The sequence below is a fragment of the Microcaecilia unicolor genome, chromosome 6, assembly GCF_901765095.1.
Source record: "Microcaecilia unicolor chromosome 6, aMicUni1.1, whole genome shotgun sequence".
NCBI lineage: Eukaryota > Metazoa > Chordata > Amphibia > Gymnophiona > Siphonopidae > Microcaecilia > Microcaecilia unicolor.
Window position 1 is genome coordinate 311,833,581 of NC_044036.1, and position 19,052 is coordinate 311,852,632.

General features: G+C 45.8%; 1 protein-coding gene across 1 annotated transcript in view; it reads left to right on the forward strand.

Annotated features, from left to right (window-relative positions):
- The window catches only part of TNRC6C (trinucleotide repeat containing adaptor 6C), a 253,617-nt gene that overhangs the window by 54,659 nt on the left and 179,906 nt on the right, over positions 1-19,052 (forward strand). Inside the window, 1 exon segment of the mRNA XM_030208143.1 lies at positions 13,909-14,115. Within this exon segment, the coding sequence (XP_030064003.1) occupies positions 13,909-14,115 (207 nt within the window).

Below are 19,052 nucleotides of genomic sequence, written 5' to 3' on the forward strand. Positions count from 1 at the left end.
CAGTGGCTTTGCGTAGGCAGGGAATTCTGGTGCATCCGTATCTGGACGACTGGTTGATCCGGGCGAAGTCTCGGGCTCACAGTGTGGCGGCAACGGCTCAGGTGGTCGCGTTTCTGGAATCGCTCGGATGGATAGTGAATATAGTCAAAAGTCAGTTGATCCCATCGCATAGTCTGGAGTACTTGGGAGTGCGGTTCGACATGGCAGTGGGTCTTTTTCTGCCGGATTCTCGGATCGCCTCTCTTCAGCAGCAGGTCCGGCTGTTATTGTCCGTTTAGAGTCCGATGGTTCGAATGAACCTTCGGGTTCTGGGCCTCATGGCAGCGACAATAGAGGTAGTACCATGGGCCAGGGCGCATATGCGTCAGCTTCAGGCGGCTCTGTTGTCCAGGTGGTCTCCTCAGGTACACAGTTTGGAGTTGCGGTTGCCATTGAGGGGGGCTCCTCGGCGCAGTCTCCAGTGGTGGCTGTGCTCGGCTCATCTGAAAAAGGGCACGCCGTTGGAACCTCCTCAGTGGGTGATTCTGGTAATGGATGCCAGTCTGCTGGGCTGGGGAGCTCAGTGTCTCGGTTGGTCCGCGCAGGGGCGGTGGTCGACGGAGGAAGCTCAGTGGTCTATCAACCGGTTGGAGACGAGGGTAATTCGGCTAGCTCTGTTGGCGTTTCGCTCAAGTGTGGTCGGAAAGGCGGTAAGAGTCATGTGCGACAACGTGACAGCGGGTAGCATATGTCAACTGGCAGGTCGGTACAAAGAGTCCGCGGTTGGCAATCGAGACAGCTCTGCTCATGAGTTGGGCGGAAAGGCATCTAGTGCAGATTTTGGCGGCGTACGTGGCCGGGGTGGACAACGTGAATGCGGATTTTCTAAGCAGACATGTTGGACCCCGGAGAATGGTCTCTGCACCGGTCGGTGTTCGACCAGATAGTTCTAAAGTGGGGAATACCAGTAGTGGATCTCATGGCATCAGCACAGAATGCTCAGGTTCCTCGGTATTTCAGTCGGCATCGGGATCAGCGAGCGGAAGGGATCAATGTGTTGGTCCTTCCGTGGCCTCAGCGGGTATTGCTGTATGTGTTTGCCCCGTGGCCCTTGATAGGTCGAGTCTTACAGAGTGTAGAAGGTCATGTGGGTCCGGTGTTTGGTGGCTCCGAATTGGCCGTGTCTGCCGTGGTTCGGGGATCTGATGCGCTTGTTAGAAGGCGAGCCTCTGGGGGGGGGGGGGGGGGGGCTCGGTGCTGTTGTGTCAGGGTCCAATTGTCATGCCGGATCTGGATCGGTTCTCTCTTACGGTGCGGCCCTTGAGAAGGAAAGGGTTTTCCCCTTAGGTGATTCAGACGATGCTGCAGTCTCGCAAACGTTTGACATCTTTGGCCTATATGCGTGTGTGGCGCATATTTGAAGATTGGTGTGGGGACCGGGCGTGTGTCCCTTTTACAGCTTCTGTGTGGTGCATTTTAGATTTCTTGCAGGATGGTTTTGAGAAGGGCCTTTCATTGTCATCTTGGAAGGTGCAGCTGGCTGCTTTGGCGTGTTTTCGGGTTAAGGTGCAGGGCGGGTTGGTTGCGTCTTCCCTGGATGTGGTCCGTTTTTTTGAAGGGGGTGAAGTTGCTTCGTCCTCCTCAGCGGCCGGTAGTTCCACAGTGGGATCTTAATATCGTTCTTGACTCTTTGGCGGGTTCTCCTTTTGAGCCCTTGGAGTCTTGTTCGATAAAAGACCTTACTATGAAGGTGGCCTTTTTGGTAGCCATATCGTCGGCTCGCTGGATTTCGGAACTTCAGGCTCTTTCATGTAGGCCTCCGTTTCTGTGGTTTTCTAAGGAAAAGGTTTTGCTGCATCCAGTGCCTTCGTTTTTGCCTAAGATGGTATCCTCCTTTCATGTCAATCAGGTGATTTAGTTGCTGGTCTTGGGGGACCGGACGGGGGATGCTTCTCAGCGTTGTTTTGCGACATTGGATGTGCGCAGAGTGTTGAAGGTTTACTTGCGCAGGTCGGAGGAATTCAGGTCTTCGGACAGGTTATTTGTCCTTCATGGGGGCCCCAAGAAGGGAGCGGCTGCTTCTAAGGCATCTATAGCTCGGTGGTTGAAGGATGCCATCTCTTCGGCTTACATATTGCATGGCCGTAGGGTGCCGCTGGGGCTCAAGGCACATTCCACTAGGGGGGGTGGCGGCTTTTTGTGCAGAGAGTAGTTTTGTTCCACGGTGGACATTTGTAGAGCGGCGGTGTGGTCCTCCCTGCATTCTTTTGTCAAACATTACAGAGTGGATGTACAGGCAAGGGAGGATGCCAGTTTTGGAGCTGCAGTCCTGTCCTCTGGGCTTTGCAGGTCCCACCCTTAGATGTGTTTACTGCTTTGGTATGTCCCAAGCGTCTTGAACAGTCTGGAGGATTGCTGAGGAAGGTGAAATTAGGCCTTACATGCTAAATTTCTTTCCTCTAGATCCTCTAGACAGTTCAAGAGCCCACCCAATGTATCGGACAGTTCAGTATGATAATTTCTTTAGACTTCAGTTGCTGATATTTCTAGTAGCTCCTGTGATTTGGGTCCTGGAGTTTTACTAAGGGCAGTTTGTGGTACCGTTTGTGCCCATCTGCAGTTGAATTCCCCCGTCTTAAGGGGAGGAGATCTGAGTGTGGATTCAGTGGTTTTGTTTAGGTGGAGGTGTTTTGGTCCTCTGCTTTGTTACTGTTTTACAGGTTAGTAGAAGGTCTGCACAGGCTACTTGTATAAGAAGTTTTAGTGTTCTCAGTCTCCCTCTGCTGGTAGGAGTGCATAACCCAAGCATCTTGAACGGTCTGGAGGATCTAGAGGAAAGAACATTAGCAGGTAAGGCCTAATTTCACCTTTTTTGTGTGCTGCACTACATGCAGTCTTGCTTCTTGCATTTTACAGTTCAATTTTTGTCTGCATTTTGTTTCCAATATGGTCATTTTTTTTTTTCTGTATCTGCAGAGACTGTCCCTGTGAGCACGTGTTCCTGTAAAGGGATTTTGTAGCAGTCCGATGTATTCTCATTTTCCAATAAGAGATGTGTCTATGTTCTGGCGACCAGTGTAATATCTGCAGTTCTCTTTTTCATAGACTGTGTGGGTAGTTTAGGGGGCAGTCCCTAGATGATCACCCTACCCCTTAAGGAAATTCCTACATAAAAGTACTGGCACATTTATTATCACACTGTTTGTGACAGCTCTTCAAAGTGTGCTGAATGTGGTCCGTTTTATCTCTTAACGGACACTAAGATGTCAGAACATGTTATTTGCCATCTTTGATATCAGTTAATTAGTTGCCAGAATAATAATGGAGCAGATTGTGGATGATTTTAAGTCTCAAACTAGCATTGCCCCTTGAATTACCTTTGATTGTATATCAGCCTATGAGGTCCTACAGTCTGTCAGGCTTTACTAGAGGTTCCATCATTAAAAGCAGCTGTAATACAATCCCTCATAGTCGGGCCTTTTTAGACTTAAATTATGGAACTTTTTGCCAACCGATTTTAGAAATTGGAAGGATATGTTTGATTTTAGGAAAAGTGTAAAAAAAAAACCCACTTATTTAAACAAATATATATTTAGTATATATGGCTAATTATATGGAGTGGAGGAGTAGCCTAGTGGTTAGTGCAGTGGACTTTTATCCTGGGGAACTGAGTTCGATTCCCACTGCAGCTCCTTGTGACTCTGGGCAAGTCACTTAACCCTCCATTGCCCTTGGTACAAAATTAAGTACCTGAATATAAGTAAACCGCTTTGAATGTAGTTGCAAAAACCTCAGAAAGGCGGTATATCAAGTCCTAATTCCCTTTCCCCTTTCCCTTTCTAAAGGGTTGACTTTTGTATGTTTATTTTGTCTTGTTTGGTTGTTTTTTTTATTTGCCAAGGACATTGCATTATCAGACTAGAAATGTATTTAAAATAATTTGTATTGTACCATATTGGAAAGATGAGCGACAATTTCTCTTGCTTAATCCACTCCCAACCCCCACTCCCTTTTTCTATCTGTCCGCAAGTTTTGCAGTAATTCTAAATAGCCACCAGTAAGGTTGTTGCCCAAATATGTGGCTGCCTAATATCCTGCATAATTTTCCAGACCCTGTTTAGGATTTTCTGTATTACTTGCTTTGCTATTCGTTCTAGTAACCTGAAAGAAAGTTTGCCTGTTTGCGGATGATACTAAGATCTGTAACAGAGTGGACACCCAGAGGGAGTGGAAAACATGAAAAAGGATCTGAGGAAGCTAGAAGAATGGTCTAAGGTTTGGCAATTAAAATTCAATGCAAAGAAATGCAAAGTGATGCACTTAGGGAATAGAAATCCTCGGGAGACGTATGTGTTAGGCTGGGAGAGTCTGATAGGAACGGACGGGGAGAGGGATCTAGAGGTGATAGTATCTAAGGATCTGAAGGCGACGAAACAGTGTGACAAGGCGGTGGCCGTAGCTAGAAGGTTGTTAGGCTGTATAGAGAGAGGTGTGACCAGCAGAAGAAAGGGGGTGTTGATGCCCCTGTATAAGTCGTTGGTGAGGCCCCACGTAGAGTATTGTGTTCAGTTTTGGAGGCCGTACCTTGCGAAGGACGTAAAAAGAATTGAAGTGGTGCAAAGAAAAGCTACGAGAATGGTAAGGGATTTGCATTACAAGACGTATGAGGAGAGACTTGATGACCTGAACATGTATACTCTGGAAGAAAGGAGAAACAGGGGTGATATGATACAGACGTTCAAATATTTGAAAAGTATTAATCTGCAAACGAACCTTTTCCGGAGATGCGAAGGAGGTAGAACGAGAGGACATGAAATGAGATTGAAGGGGGCAGACTGAAGAAAAATGTCAGGAAGTATTTTTTCACGGAGAGAGTAGTGGATGCTTGGAATGCCCTCCCGCGGGAGATGGTGGAAATGAAAATGGTAACGGAATTCAAACATGCGTGGGATAAGCATAAAGGAATCCTATGCAGAAGGAATGGATCCTCAGCAGCTTAGCCGAGATTGGGTGGCAGAGCCGGTAGTGGGAGGCGGGTATGGTGGTTGGGAGGCGGGGATAGTGCTGGGCAGACTTCTATGGTCTGAGCCCTGAAAATGACAGATAGAAATCAAGGTAAGGTATACACAAAAAGTAGCACATATGAGTTTATCTTGTAGGGCAGACAGGATGGACCATGCAGGTCTTTTTCTGCCGTCATCTACTATGTTACTATGTTACTATTCAAGTAAGGCAGATCATGACCTCTTGTTCTAGAACTTTGAGATCCTGTCTTTCCTCCTTTCTTGCTTATACATGTTTAGAGGTTCAAAGTGGCCCGTTTTTGGAGGTGAGCTCTGCCTCCCAGTGCTGTCTTTATTTGAAGGCTCTGTCCTGGTTTCTAGAAAGACATGGAGGGCACCCACTTCCCAGTGAAGCCAGTCCTCATGTTGTCTTAAGCAGTCTTTGACCAAGTTGGTCAGGAACATTGCAGAAACATTCCATTAAATGCCAGATATGTCAAGGTCCAAGTAGTCTGCACTTTGGCTACTAAGTAGGTTCACTGTTAGGATTGGATGGTTTCAGAGTAGTGAATCCCTCAGCATTTGGTTGGGGGAAGGGATAATGTGGACCAGTGAGTAGGGGGTTGGTAGGGGGCTTGTTCAGTATGTTTTGGAGTAGTTTGGGTAGGGATTTGTGGCTGGGGATATAGGATGTATGTTGGCAAGAGGGTGAATTGAGACCTGTCAGGGGAGGATGTAGCTTATAAGGCATCATTTCTTCACCAGCTGCATGACTTATCTTCCCCTGCCCCCAGCATTCTCTCGAAGACAGGGAAAGTATGTGGTTTGGAGAAGGTAGTTTTCAAGTTACTTCTGGTGTCATCCTTCACTAGATGCCCCAGTTATTTTTCCGTCTCCCTGACTCTGTTGCTCTGAGGCAAAGTATTGAAAGAATAGAGGAGACTCTGCAATGGAGTTCTAGTCCGTATTCTACTGTGTCACAATGTTTCTTAGGTTGGGTCTCTAAAAATACTGTTTCTAGTTTTTAAATTTGAGCACTTCTTTAGAATAAAAATGCTAGTCTAGAGTAAAAGAGATCAAGTTTCTTCTTGAATCATTTGTCAGTCATACAGGGAAATGCACCATCTGATTCCTCCTGACAAAAACCTTACCCTAGCCCACAGTGTGCTGTTAAACCTGAGCATTATAAAACCACAAGAGGTTCCTAATCAGGATCTTGTAAGTCAGTTTTTTTTTTTAATAATCCTGTTCCTTATTAGCAAATGTAAAATTGACAAGTCAAATTTACTGCTATATATAGTGAACATATTTTATATATTTTGAAATATGTATGGGTAATCCACATGCCTTCCACCCTGTGTATGTAAATGTGAAGAGAAAATCAGTATTGCTGACAGTCAGCAATTCTAAATGATAAACTGTAGAAATTTGCTATGGTTTGGAGGCATGTAATAGCCTATGCCTTAATGAGAAATCTTGCTTATCGTTTTTTTTTTCCACTGTAAGAAATCTGTGGAGACACAGTTCATACCCAAATATCTCATAAATCTGCATGGGCTCTTTTCAGTATCCTGGCTGGTAGCCAGGTCCATTATAGTGATACCTTGTATTCACCAGGCTTTTCCACACTGAGTGGTACATTAGGATAATAAGTTCATTGGTAAATAAAAGAAGCATGGAGTTTGACCTAGCAATGTCACTTCCATGGTAACAGAGTTGGACCATTTTTTTTTCTCTTCTGAAAGGGCCGTGGGGATTACAGGGAAGGTAGAACTGCGTACTAATTCACTGGCTCTTTGTTCTTATCTGGCTTACTTTGCTTTTCAAATGTAGAATGGAATGAATTTTTACCTAGAATCTTTTCTTCAGTGGGGTTGGGATTTTTTTTCTCTCATTTTCTGTTATCCGTTCCAATAGAAATTGAAGAAATTTTATCTGCTTAACATGAAAATATATTGTTTGCTTTTGAGAACTTAAAATTTATAGAACAACTTCCAATTGTTTTTATGAATTCAGAACAAAACTGTTTTATCAATACATTTTTGTGCCTGTAAAGAACAGAGGAGGGTTGTTTTTTGTTTTTTTTAAACCCTTGTTCTATCCATTGCATAGGATTTGTGGGGGAGGAGAGGTTAAGAAAACAGTAGATATATATCTGTGTAGATAATTATATACATATTTTTTTTCTGCCTTTTTGAAGGAATTCACTCAAGGTGGTGTACAGTAAGAATAGATCAAATATGAGCAATAGGCAATTACAGCAGTAACAATATTCAAATAACAATTTAAAGTATGGCATGGTATACTACTTACAATGTCAACACAATGCGTGAGGTCAGAGAGATGGTTAAATACTATCTCAGGGTAGGAGTGGATAAACATGTCCTGCTGCAGATAGAGATAAATAGATATAGATAGATGTTTATATATCTATATGGAGAGAGAGAGAGAGATCTGTCTTGGTTGCCTTCAGAAAACAAATCAAAACAGAGCAACAGTCATCTATGGATTTCCCAACTTGTGTGGCTTTAGAGGGGAAGACAGGCTAGGAGGTGTAAAGGTATGCGCTAGTGGTTAGGGGAATGTATTTTTTTTTGTTAAGCCCATACATTTGTGTTACAGAAATGTATTTGATTTCATTCAGAAAAGGCACCGAGCTATATAGTACCTGTACACCAATAGTACTGATAAATACAGATTCCTTAGCGTCCCTCCGGACCGGTCCAGGATTGGACTGATGGTTTGTGCAAGCCTTCCAGCAGGTGGAGACTGAGAAAATTCTGACTCTAGAGAGCCAATAAGAGCCCTGGCCATGAGACCCTAGCCTCAGTAATTTCTCAGTCTCCAGCAGGTAGGAGGTGAGCCCATTAGTCTGTCTGTCTCCATTTAAAAAAAAACAAAATTTAGTTTAATCCTTCTGTGCCTGGGGAATCAAGTGGGGGCTAGGTTAAAGGATTTTTCATCTCCAGCCTCCATGGTGTAAACTTGGGTGTCCCGGGTCCCTCTCCCCTTCCTCCCCATCTTCCTTTGCTGTTCTGGGAAGGGGCTACCCCTTTGGTCAAAGGGGTCCTTGCCTTTGGGAGAGGCAGCCATTTCATCTTTAAAAAAAAAAAATCCAACAAGAGAAGGCTTTTGTCTCCCCTCAGCACTAATGAGCAGACAGCTCCGTTGTGCTCCTTTTGCTTTTTCTGTGCTGTTCCCTCTCAGCTGTTCTTTAAAATAAAATAAAGAGCCCCGAGGCCAGAACGAGCAGTTTGGCTTTGTACTACCTTCGCTCCTCCACATGTTTCTCACGTTTTCTCAGCGGCTTTTCTTGTACTATTAAAAAAAAAAAAAAGGCACGAAGCATTTTTTGTTGTGGGGAAACGGAGCGCACTATGGCGGAGAAATTGAAGCGTTGCGCTGTTTGTCAGCGCCGAGGAGTAGGCGTCCTCGGCTCTTGTAAATACTGTACGGTGCTCGAATTTACAGCTGTGCCTTCTCCGGTCTCGTCTTCGACCGCGCCTCCACCTGCGTAGTCTCGTTCGCTCCCCCCTGCCTCAGTGGTCTCACGTTCATCTGGGGAACAGCCTGCTTCCAATTTGACGGGGAAGGCCACCATCTTGCCCCAGCTGCAGTTCCTGCAGTGCATGATCTTTCTCCTGATGTGCAGTCTTCAGCAGTGCAGGGAGCAAAGGAGGCAGTTTCCCTGGTGCAGTCTGAGTTTTGTCCTCCAGATGTATACCAGGCTTTCTTATTGAAGAAGTCGGGTTTTGGAGCAGCAGGGGCAGGTGAGTCCTCCTCTAACTTTTTTCCTCCTCCTAAAAGACCTAGATGCTGGGATCCACAAGGGGATTTACTGTCTGATCAGGATATCCCTTTCCTGGAAGAGGGGGAAGGTTTAACAGATGAGATTTGGGAGGGCCAAGGTGCTGCAGACCCTGCTGCAGATCCCTTATCTCTGGGAGAGGATTCATCTGTGGCTTGGGTCTTTCATAAGGAGAATTGCAGGAACTCATATCCTTGGTCTCCTCCACTCTACATTTTGAGGAAGAACCACGCCCGACTCCTGAGGTTCGCAAAGTGGACCTGTTGGTCAAAGGCACCAGGTCTTCAGGAAGAACTTTTCCAATGCATCAAGACATTTGGGACATCATTAAGGCACAGTGGGAGATTCCCGACTCCTCTTTTTGTCCAGCCAGGTCAATGACCCGCCTGTACCCAGTGCCGGAGGTGGTCAGGACCCTTCTTAAGGTCCCAGTGGTCTCAGCGGTGGTCTCAGCGGTGACCAAACGTAATACAGTTCTAGTAGATGGTGGAACAGCCCTCTGGAATGTCCAGGATAGGAAGTTGTATTCTCTTCTCAAGAATAGTTTTGAGGTTTCCTCTTTGGCAGTGCAAGTGGCTATTTGTGGTTCCCTCTTGGCCAGAGATTGCTTCCGCTGGGCGGAGAGGGTTCTGGATAGGTCCTCGGATGATCTGTCTGTCATAGATATGGAGGTAGCCAAGATTGAGACGGGATCTGCCTTCTTGGCGGATGCCTTGTATGATCTCTTGAGAGAATGTTCCAAGACTTCGGCGCTGGGGTCATGGCTCGATGCTCCTTTTGGTTGCGAGGTCTGTCGGCGGATGCAGCTTCCGAATTCAAGTTGAGTAAGTTTCCCTTCACAGGTTCTCTGTTCTTTTTAGAGGTGTTAAATAAATTGGTGCGTTCTTTCAGGGATACGAAGATTCCTTGCCTACTGGAGGATAGGCCTCGCCAGTCTAGTCGGGGTGCTTTGTTTGGTCGGGCTAGGGATTTCCATAGGTTTCACACTGCCCGGGGAGCTCAGGCTCAGAGGTCAAGATTTTTCAACAGATCTCAGTCCTTTCGAGGATTCCGTAGAGGAGGTCGAGATTCAGGCGCCCTATTTTGGTCCCCCACCCGTTCTTCCCAATGAAGGTGCGCGGGCCTGTCTTCTGATTCCTGTAGTGGCTCGGCTGTCACAGTTCTTTCAGAGGTGGGCCCAGATTACCTCTGACCAGTGGGTCTTGGAAGTTCTTCGAGACAGCTATGCCTTAGAATTCGCCAAGCCTATTTCAGACGCCTTTCTAGAGTCTCCCTGTCACTCTCATCTCAAAGCGGCCGCAGTACGGGACACTCTACAGGGGCTCTTGGATCTTCATGCCATTTGCCCGGGTCCTCCTTCAGAATTCAGACAGGGTTGTTATTCCATTTACTTTGTGGTTCCCAAGAAGGAAGGCTCATTTCGTCCTATTTTGGATCTCAAGGCGGTCACTCGGGCTCTCAGTCACAAGTTTTCGGATGGAGACCCTTTGGTCGGTGATAGTGGCCATTCGTACCGGAGAGTTTTTGACGGCTTTAGATCTAACAGAAGCTTATTTGCATATTCCTATCTGAACTGTTCACCAAAGGTTCCTGAGGTTTGCGATTCTGTGTCACCACTTTGTTTCTGGCTCTGCCGTTTGTTCTAGCTACAGTTCCGCACACGTTCACCAAAGTCATGGTAGTGGTGGCAGCGGCTCTCAGGAAAGAGGGGATCCTAGTCCACCCATACTTGAACGACTGGCCTATCAGAGCAAAATCTTATCAGGAGAGTTTGCAGGTCATGGACCGGGTAGTGAATTTCTTGCAGTCTCTAGGTTGGGTGGTGAATTCAGCCAAGAGCCGTCTGGTTCCTTCATAAGCCCTGGAGTATTTGGGGGTTGCCTTCAACACGTCACGGGGTCATGTTTTTCTTCCTCATGGCAGAGTCATCAAACTGCGATCTCAGATTCTAGGGTTGCTTCACAGTCGCATCCTCTGTACTCGAGATTATCTCCAGGTCCTGGGGTCAATGGCAGCTACTATAGAGGTAGTCTTCTGGGCCAGGGCACACATGAGACTTCTCCAATTTTCTCTTCTGTCCAGATGGTCCTCTCAGATGGACTCCCTTCAGATGAGGGTGCCTTTGCGTTCTGTGGAACGCAACAGCTTCTTCTGGTAGCTGCGGGCGGAGAACCTTACCAGAGGAATTCCGTTGGAGTCTCCCCAGTGGATAACGTTAATGACCGACGCCAGTCTCAGGGGCTAGGGGGCCCATTGCTTGGGAGGTTTGCGCAGGTTCTCTGGTCCCCTCTGGAAGCATCCCAGTCCATCGATTTCTTGGAGACCAGGGCGATTCGTCTAGCTCTGGAGGAGTTTCGGTCCCTGGTGGCAGGCAAGGCGCTGAAAGTTCTCTCGGACAATGCCATGGCTGTGGCCTATATCAACCACCAGGAGGGAACGAAAAGTCTGCTCTCTGCGTCAGGAGATGACGAGTCTCATGGGCGGAGCTTCACCTGTCAGCCATTTCTTCTGTTCATGTGGCGGGGGTTGAAAACATTCAGGCGGACTTTCTCAGTCGTCATACCCTCGATCCAGGGGAATGGTCTCTCAGTCCTCGGGCGTTTCAGTTGATAGTAGCTCGGTGGGCATTCCAGTGCTAGACCTTTTTGCCTCCAGTCACAACGCAAAGGTTCTCCGCTTCTTCAGTCGCCGAAGAGACTCGAGCAGAAGGGATAGACGCGGTCTTACAGCAGTGGCCTGCTGGACTCCTGTACGTATTTCCTCCGTGGCCGCTTTTGGGTCGTCTCTTACAAAGGATCGAAGCGCACGGAGGTCCGGTAGTTCTAGTGGCTCCAGATTGGCCTCGACATCAGTGGTACGCGGACTCCAGCGTCTTCGGTCCATATCTCCTTTTCGGCTCCCTGTTCACAAGAACCTTCTGTTACAAGGACCGATTCCTCATCCAGACTCAGCTCGATTTTGTCTTACGGCCTGGCTCTTGAATGAGCTCGCTTAACTAGGAGAGGTTATTCTGCTTCAGTGATTTCTACCATTCTTCGGTCGCGCCGTCGGTCTATGTCTCTGAATTATATTTGCACCTGGTGGATTTTTGAGACTTGGTGTTCAGAGGGTGGTATTTCTCCCTTCAGAGCTTCAGTGGTAGAGATGTTGGATTTCCTGCAACAGGGTTTTGATAAAGGATTGTCTCTCTCTTCTCTTAAAGTGCAGGTTGTGGCGCTTTCCTGTTTCCGCGGTAGAATTCGGGGTAAGTCGTTGGCTAGTCTTCCTGATGTCTCCCGTTTTTTGAAAGGAGTTAGTCTCCTTTGCCCTCCAGCCAGGGCGGTCTTTCCATCTTGGGATCTAAACCTTGTGCTTTCCGCTCTGACGGGTCCTCCTTTTGAACCGCTATCTTCTTGTTCCCTTAAGGATTTGACCCTTAAGACAGTGTTTAGTGGCCATTGCTTCAGCTAGAAGGGTCTCAGAGCCGCAAGCTTTTCTTGCAGGTCTCCGTTTTTGCAGTTATCCAAAGAGCGAGTGTTTCTGCGTCCAGTTTCTTCTTTCCTGCCTAAGGTAGTCTCTCGGTTTCATCTTTCCCAATCTGTCTTCCTTCCTATCCTGGGGTCTTCCTCGGGTATGGAGGCTCAGAGGAAGTTGCATACATTGGATGTTAAGAGAGTTCTTAAGCGCTATCTGAGGGTCACTGAGGATTTTTGACGCTTGGACCGTCTCTTTGTTATCCTTTCCGGGTTGTGTAAGGGTTTGGCCGCTTCTAAGCCTACTTTATCTCGGTGGCTTAAGGAGATCATAGCTTCTGCTTAGATTCTGGCCGGTAGAGCAGTCCCGGAGGGAGTTAAAGCTTACTCTACAAGTGGACAAGCAGCTTCGTGGGCGGAACAGTTCTTGGTGCCACCCGCAGACATTTGTAAGGCGGTAATGTGGTCCTCTCTCCATTCTTTTTCTAGGCACTAGAGGTTGGATGTACATTGTCATCAGGAGGTGGTCTTTGCAACTTGAGTACTCACAGCAGGTTTGCTGGGGTCCCTCCCTTGGGTATACTGCTTTTTTACATCCCATCAGTCCAATTCTGGGCCGGTCCGGAGGGATGCTAAGGAAGGAGAAATTAGACTTTACCTGCTAATTTGCTTTCCTTTAGTCCCTCCAGATCTGCCTAGGACCCTCCCGTGTTTTCTGTCAAGAGTAAGAACTTGTACATAGTTTGAGTCCAGTTCTTTCAGTCTTTGCGACAAAGGTGCTCTGGAAGTTTACTGTTCTATTAAAAAAAAAATGAATTGATAAATTAAAGTTATGTTTGAGACATACCTCTTTGTTTGGAGTTGGTGGTGAGCATTGTTCACGGCGTGGCCGTGATTTAAGCACATTTTGTGAGTGCTTTGTGGCTGCTCTGATTCCACATGTCACAGAAGATTGGTCTTTCCTTTCTTTCCTGCTTTGTTAGTCAAATACTGAGGCTAGGGTCACATGGCCAGGGCTCTTATCGGCTCTCTAGAGTCAGAATTTGGGCCGGTCCAGAGGGACTAAAGGAAAGCAAATCAGCAGGTAGGGTCTAATTTCTCCTTGTGTGGGGTTTTTTTTTTCTTTTTAACCTTCTAAGAACCTTAGGGGAGGGTGGACACCAAAATGTACAATTTATAAGCATCTAAAAGTAGAAGACTTATTTGGAAAGCTGAAGCTCCAGTGAGTTCTTTTTGGTAATACCAGTTTAATGAAAGTTTGCACAAGTGTGATCCTCAAAGAATTTGGACAATATTTGTTTGCTTTGCTAGCAAAAGTCATGCTTTTGTACACATTCAACAAAATTCTCTTGTACAACTAAATGCTTCCTTTTAGCTCATATATTGGGTAATTATCAGCAAACTAGTGATCATGATAGAAAGGTAGATGTTTTTCGCGTTAGTACAGTAAAGAAGTTCTTATTTTGGAGATACTTGGTAATATTTACTAGAAATTATGTAGCAGGTTGATTTATGTAGCTTAAAAGTCGTATTGAATGTTTAGCATGTTTTTGTTACAGGAAAAATTCATGAAGGTACTAGTGTTATCTGCAGATCCTTTAAGAAAAACATAATCTTGTAGAGTCTAATTTTACTCCCTTCACTTATTTTATTCCTTTTTCTGCAGGCTGGGGAGACATGCCTACTGTTCACACAAAGACTGAAACCTCTTGGGGAGAGCCCCCCTCCCCCTCTGCTGCAATTGATAATGGCACTTCAGCTTGGGGTAAACCACCTAATAGTGGTTCAGGGTGGGGAGATAGCTCTGCTGAGTCAGCAGGGACATATGGAAGGGCAAGTGCTCCAGCAGCAGCCCCAGCACTGTGCAAACCAGGTGAGCACATCAAACTACTGTTGGTCCCTTTGACCTTTTTTTTTGTTTGTTTGGTAGGATGCATTGGTTATTTTTAGTATGATTTAAACAAGTTCAAAAGAAAAACCAATAAAACATACATTGTCGTCATTTTGTTTCCTTTATATATGTTCTTGTTTTTGTTGTTTTTGCCTAATATCCTTTTGGGCTGTTTTGTAAATTGTCTAGAATATAAGGTAGTGTATATAAAACTTTTTAAATAAATAAATCTCTTACCCAATGTTTAAGTGCATACCTCAAGAAGTTCCCTGCTCACAATTTAGTACTTGAACCAAGTGTTTGGAATGCTTTGCCTGTATTTGTCTAGAAGAAGGTATGCAGACTTTTAGGAAGCCAGTAAAAGTTTTACTATTTAAAAAGATCTTTAATGTAGAATAATTTATGATTATTTACATATGTGAACCAGATATTGTCTTTTTTTTTTTTTTTTTAAATTATAAACTGCCGAGAGCTTTGCAATTGACAGCATAGGGGTGAGTTTAAATAAATATAGCGGAAACCGAACCCCTTTTGAAATGTTTGACCTCGAGGCCCCGAAGCCACCATGACCATCCCAATCCATGGCCTCCTGTAGGAACTGCAGTTTCATATGTGTCAATCCCCACTAACCATTCAGTCTGCATCTAAAAAAGATATCCTTAAAGTTCTACCAGCACTGAGTTTTAGTAGAGTCCAACTTTCATATTTGTGGTATCAAATGCCTTATGGTAAGTTGCAAGATCCGAGACAACATGGTTTTACCAGAGGGAAATCGTGCCAAATGAATCTCATTGAATTCTTTGATTGGGTAACTGGAGAATTGAATCATCGACGTGCTATAGACGTAATCTACTTAGATTTTAGCAAAGCTTTTGACACGGTTCCCCACAGGAGGTTCTTAAATAAACTAGATGGGCTGAAGATAGGTCCCGAAGTGACGAACTGGATTAGAAACTGGTTGATGGACAGACGACAGAGGGTGGTGGTAAATGGAGTTCGCTCGGAGGAGGGAAAGGTGAGTAGTGGAGTGCCTCAGGGATCGGTGCTGGGGCCGATTCTGTTCAATATATTTGTGAGTGACATTGCCGAAGGGTTAGAAGGTAAAGTTTGCCTATTTGCGGATGATACTAAGATTTGCAACAGAGTGGACACCCGGGAGGGAGTGGAAAGCATGAAAAGGGATCTGAGGAAGCTAAAAGAATGGTCTAAGGTTTGGCAATTAAAATTCAATGCGAAGAAATGCAAAGTGATGCATTTAGGGAGTAGAAACCCACGAGAGCCTTATGTGTTAGGCGGGGAGAGTCTGATAGGTACTGAGGGGGAGAGGGATCTTGGGGTGATAGTATCCGAGGATCTGAAGGCGACGAAACAGTGTGACAAGGCGGTGGCCGTAGCGAGAAGGTTGCTAGGCTGTATAGAGAGAGGTGTGATCAGCAGAAGAAAGGAAGTGTTGATGCCCCTGTACAAGTCGTTGGTGAGGCTCCACCTGGAGTATTGTGTTCAGCTTTGGAGGCCATACCTCGCGAAGGGTGTTAAAAAAATGGAAGAGGTGCAAAGAAAAGCTACGAGAATGGTATGGGATTTGCGTTCCAAGACGTATGAGCAGAGACTTGCTGACTTGAACATGTATACCCTGGAGGAAAGGAGGAACAGGGGTGATAAGATACAGACGTTCAAATACTTGAAAGGTATTAATCCGCAAAAAATCTTTTCCGGAGATGGGAAGGCGGTAGAACAAGAGGACATGAAATGAGATTGAAGGGGGGCAGACTCAAAAAAGATGTCAGGAAGTATTTTTTCACGGAGAGGGTGGTGGATGCTTGGAATGCCCTCCCACGGGAGGTGGTGGAGATGAAAACGTTAACGGAATTCAAACATGCGTGGGATGTGCATAAAGGAATCCTGTGCAGTAGGAATGGATCCTCAGAAGCTTAGCCAAAATTGGGTGGCGGAGCAGGTGGGGGAGGAGAGGTTGGTAGTTGGGAGGCGAGGATAGTGGAGGGCAGACTTATACGGTCTGTGCCAGAGCCGGAGATGGGAGGCGGGACTGGTGGTTGGGAGGCGGGAAATACTGCTGGGCAGACTTGTACGGTCTGTGCCCTGAAAAAGGCAGGTACAAATCAAGGTAAGGTGTACACATATGAGTTTATCTTCTTGGGCAGACTGGATGGACCGTGCAGGTCTTTTTCTGCCGGCATCTACTATGTATGTTACTATGTTACTTGCCTGCACAGGAAAGAATCTGGTCTTCTCATACCTTGAGAACTGGCTCCTGGCAGCTTGTTTGACAGATCTAGCGGTGTTCTGCAGAGATGAAATAATGCACCTCCACCAGAACTTGTTTTATCACCAACTTTGAAAAATGAACACTGAAACCTACTGACAGACATGTAGACATGGATCAAGTGAAAGCTTTTCTGTGGCAAGATAGATTGCAAAGGCTGGCTCTCCAAGTCTGCAATATTTAATGTTTTGTCACTTACAGCCAGAGCCTACTTGGCAGTTGTTAAGCTATATAGTCATTGAAGTTCATGTTGTACATTATGGGTTCCTGAAAATGAGTGAGCCACAATGGGATCTTAAATTCCAATGAAATCATCATATCCAGCCTCTTTCTACTAAAGTTCATTTCAAACTATGCTACAGTGGTCGATCTCTGAATGCAGCCTGGCTAGAGGAGTGACCTAGTGGTTAGTGCAGTGGACTTTGATCCTGGGGAACTGAGTTCAATTCCCACTGCAGCTCCTTGTGACTCTGGGCAAGTCACTTAACCCTCCATTGCCCCTGGTACAAAATAAGTACCTGAATATATGTAAACCGCTTTGAATGTAGTTGCAAAAACCTCAGAAAGGCGATATATACTACTACTACTACTTAACATTTCTAAAGCGCTACTAGGGTTACGCAGCGCTGTACAATTTAACATGGAAGGACAGTCCCTGCTCAAGGAGCTTACAATCTAAAAGACGGGTGTACAATCTAGAGACAAGTGTACAATCTAAAAGACAAGTGTAGAGACAATCTGATAGGGCATACTATATTTCTCGAAAGGTTAGGTGCATTGAAGAGGTGAGTTTTAAGCAGAGATTTGAAGATGGGTAGGGAGGGGGCTTGGTGTAGGGGTTGAGGAAGATTGTTCCAGGCATAGGGTGAGGCAAGGCAGAATGAGCGGAGCCTGGAGTTGGCAGTGGTGGAGAAGGGTACTGAGAGGAGGGATTTGTCCTGTGAGCGGAGGCTACGGACGGGAACATAGGGGGAGATGAGGGTAGAGAGGTAGTGAAGAGTCGCAGACCGGGTGCATTTGTAGGTAAGGAGGAGAAGCTTGAATTGTATGCGGTATCTGATTGGAAGCCAGTGAAGTGACTTGAGGAGAGGGGTGATATGAGTATATCAGTTCTGGCGGAATATAAGACATGCGGCAACGTTCTGAATGAATTGAAGGGGGGATAGATGGCTAAGTGGGAGGCTGGTGAGGAGTAAGTTGCAGCAGTCAAGGCGAGAGGTAATGAGAGCATGGACGAGAGTTCGTGTGGTGTGCTCAGAGGGGAAAGGGCGAATTTTGCAGATGTTGAAGAGGAAGAAGCAACAGGTCTTGGCAGTCTGTTGGATATGCGCAGAGAAGGAGAGGGAGGAGTCGAAGATGACTCCGAGGTTGCGGGCAGATGGGACGGGGAGGATGAGGGTGTTATCAACTGAGATAGAGAGTGGAAGAAGAGGAGAAGTGGGTTTAGGTGGAAAGACGAGGAGCTCGGTTTTGGGCATGTTCAGCTTCAGGTGGTGGTTGGACATCCAGGCAGCAATGTCAGATAAGCAGGCCGATACCTTGGCCTGGGTCTCGGCGGTGATGTCTGGTGTGGAGAGATATAGCTGGGTGTCATCAGCATAAAGATGATACTGAAAACCATGAGATGAGATCAGTGAGCCTAGGGAAGAGGTGTAGATTGAGAAGAGAAGGGGTCCAAGGACAGATCCCTGGGGAACTCCAACAGATAGTGGGATGGGAGTGGAGGAAGATCCATGAGAGTGTACCCTGAAGGTGCGGTGGGAGAGATAAGAGGAGAACCAGGAAAGGACAGAGCCTTGGAACCCAAAAGAGGACAGTGTGGCGAGAAGTAAATCATGATTGACAGTGTCAAACGCAGCGGATAGATCGAGGAGGATGAGGATGTAATAGTGGCCTCTGGATTTGGCGAGGAGCAGGTCGTTGCAGACTTTAGAGAGTGCTGTTTCCGCCCCTTCCCCTTTCCCATTTGCCCCTCTAGAATATCACTCTGTCCTCACAACAGATGCTTCCAAAATTGGTTGGGGAACCAATCTTGTGTTTTTCATTTGGTTACAAGCCAAGCGATGACTCCCCCCCTATCAGTCATCCAGACCTTGGAGCACATACTATATGAAAGTTCAGACAGACAGTCAAGTTGCCATGTTTTATGTCAAAAAGCAAGGAAGAACAGTTCCCTTCATATCTGCCAGAAATCAGCAAGAATTTGTGATTTGTCATTTCCAATTATTTTCGAATTCAGGCCACCAGCATCTCTAAAAATAAGTAATCGGGTAATTGGCAGGCTCAGCAAGGTTCTTAAACCTCATGAGTGGTTTTTGAAATATCAATTCCACAGGAAATTTTTTCAAACCTGGAGAACCCCTCATAATTGTAAAACAGACAAAGCAGATACATATATAAAAAAATGTTTATATTTAATAAATATCAGAATATAGTTAGCAAACCCGACACAGGCCATGTTTCGCCCAACTGGGCTGCATCAGGGGCTACAAAACAAACAGTTATACGATTAGAATAAACATAAGCAATAAAAAAACAATAAAAAAACAAAATAATAGTTATATTCTAAAACCATGATTGAATACTTGGCTGATAATCTTAAAACACCATGATATGATCTACTACAAAAATAACA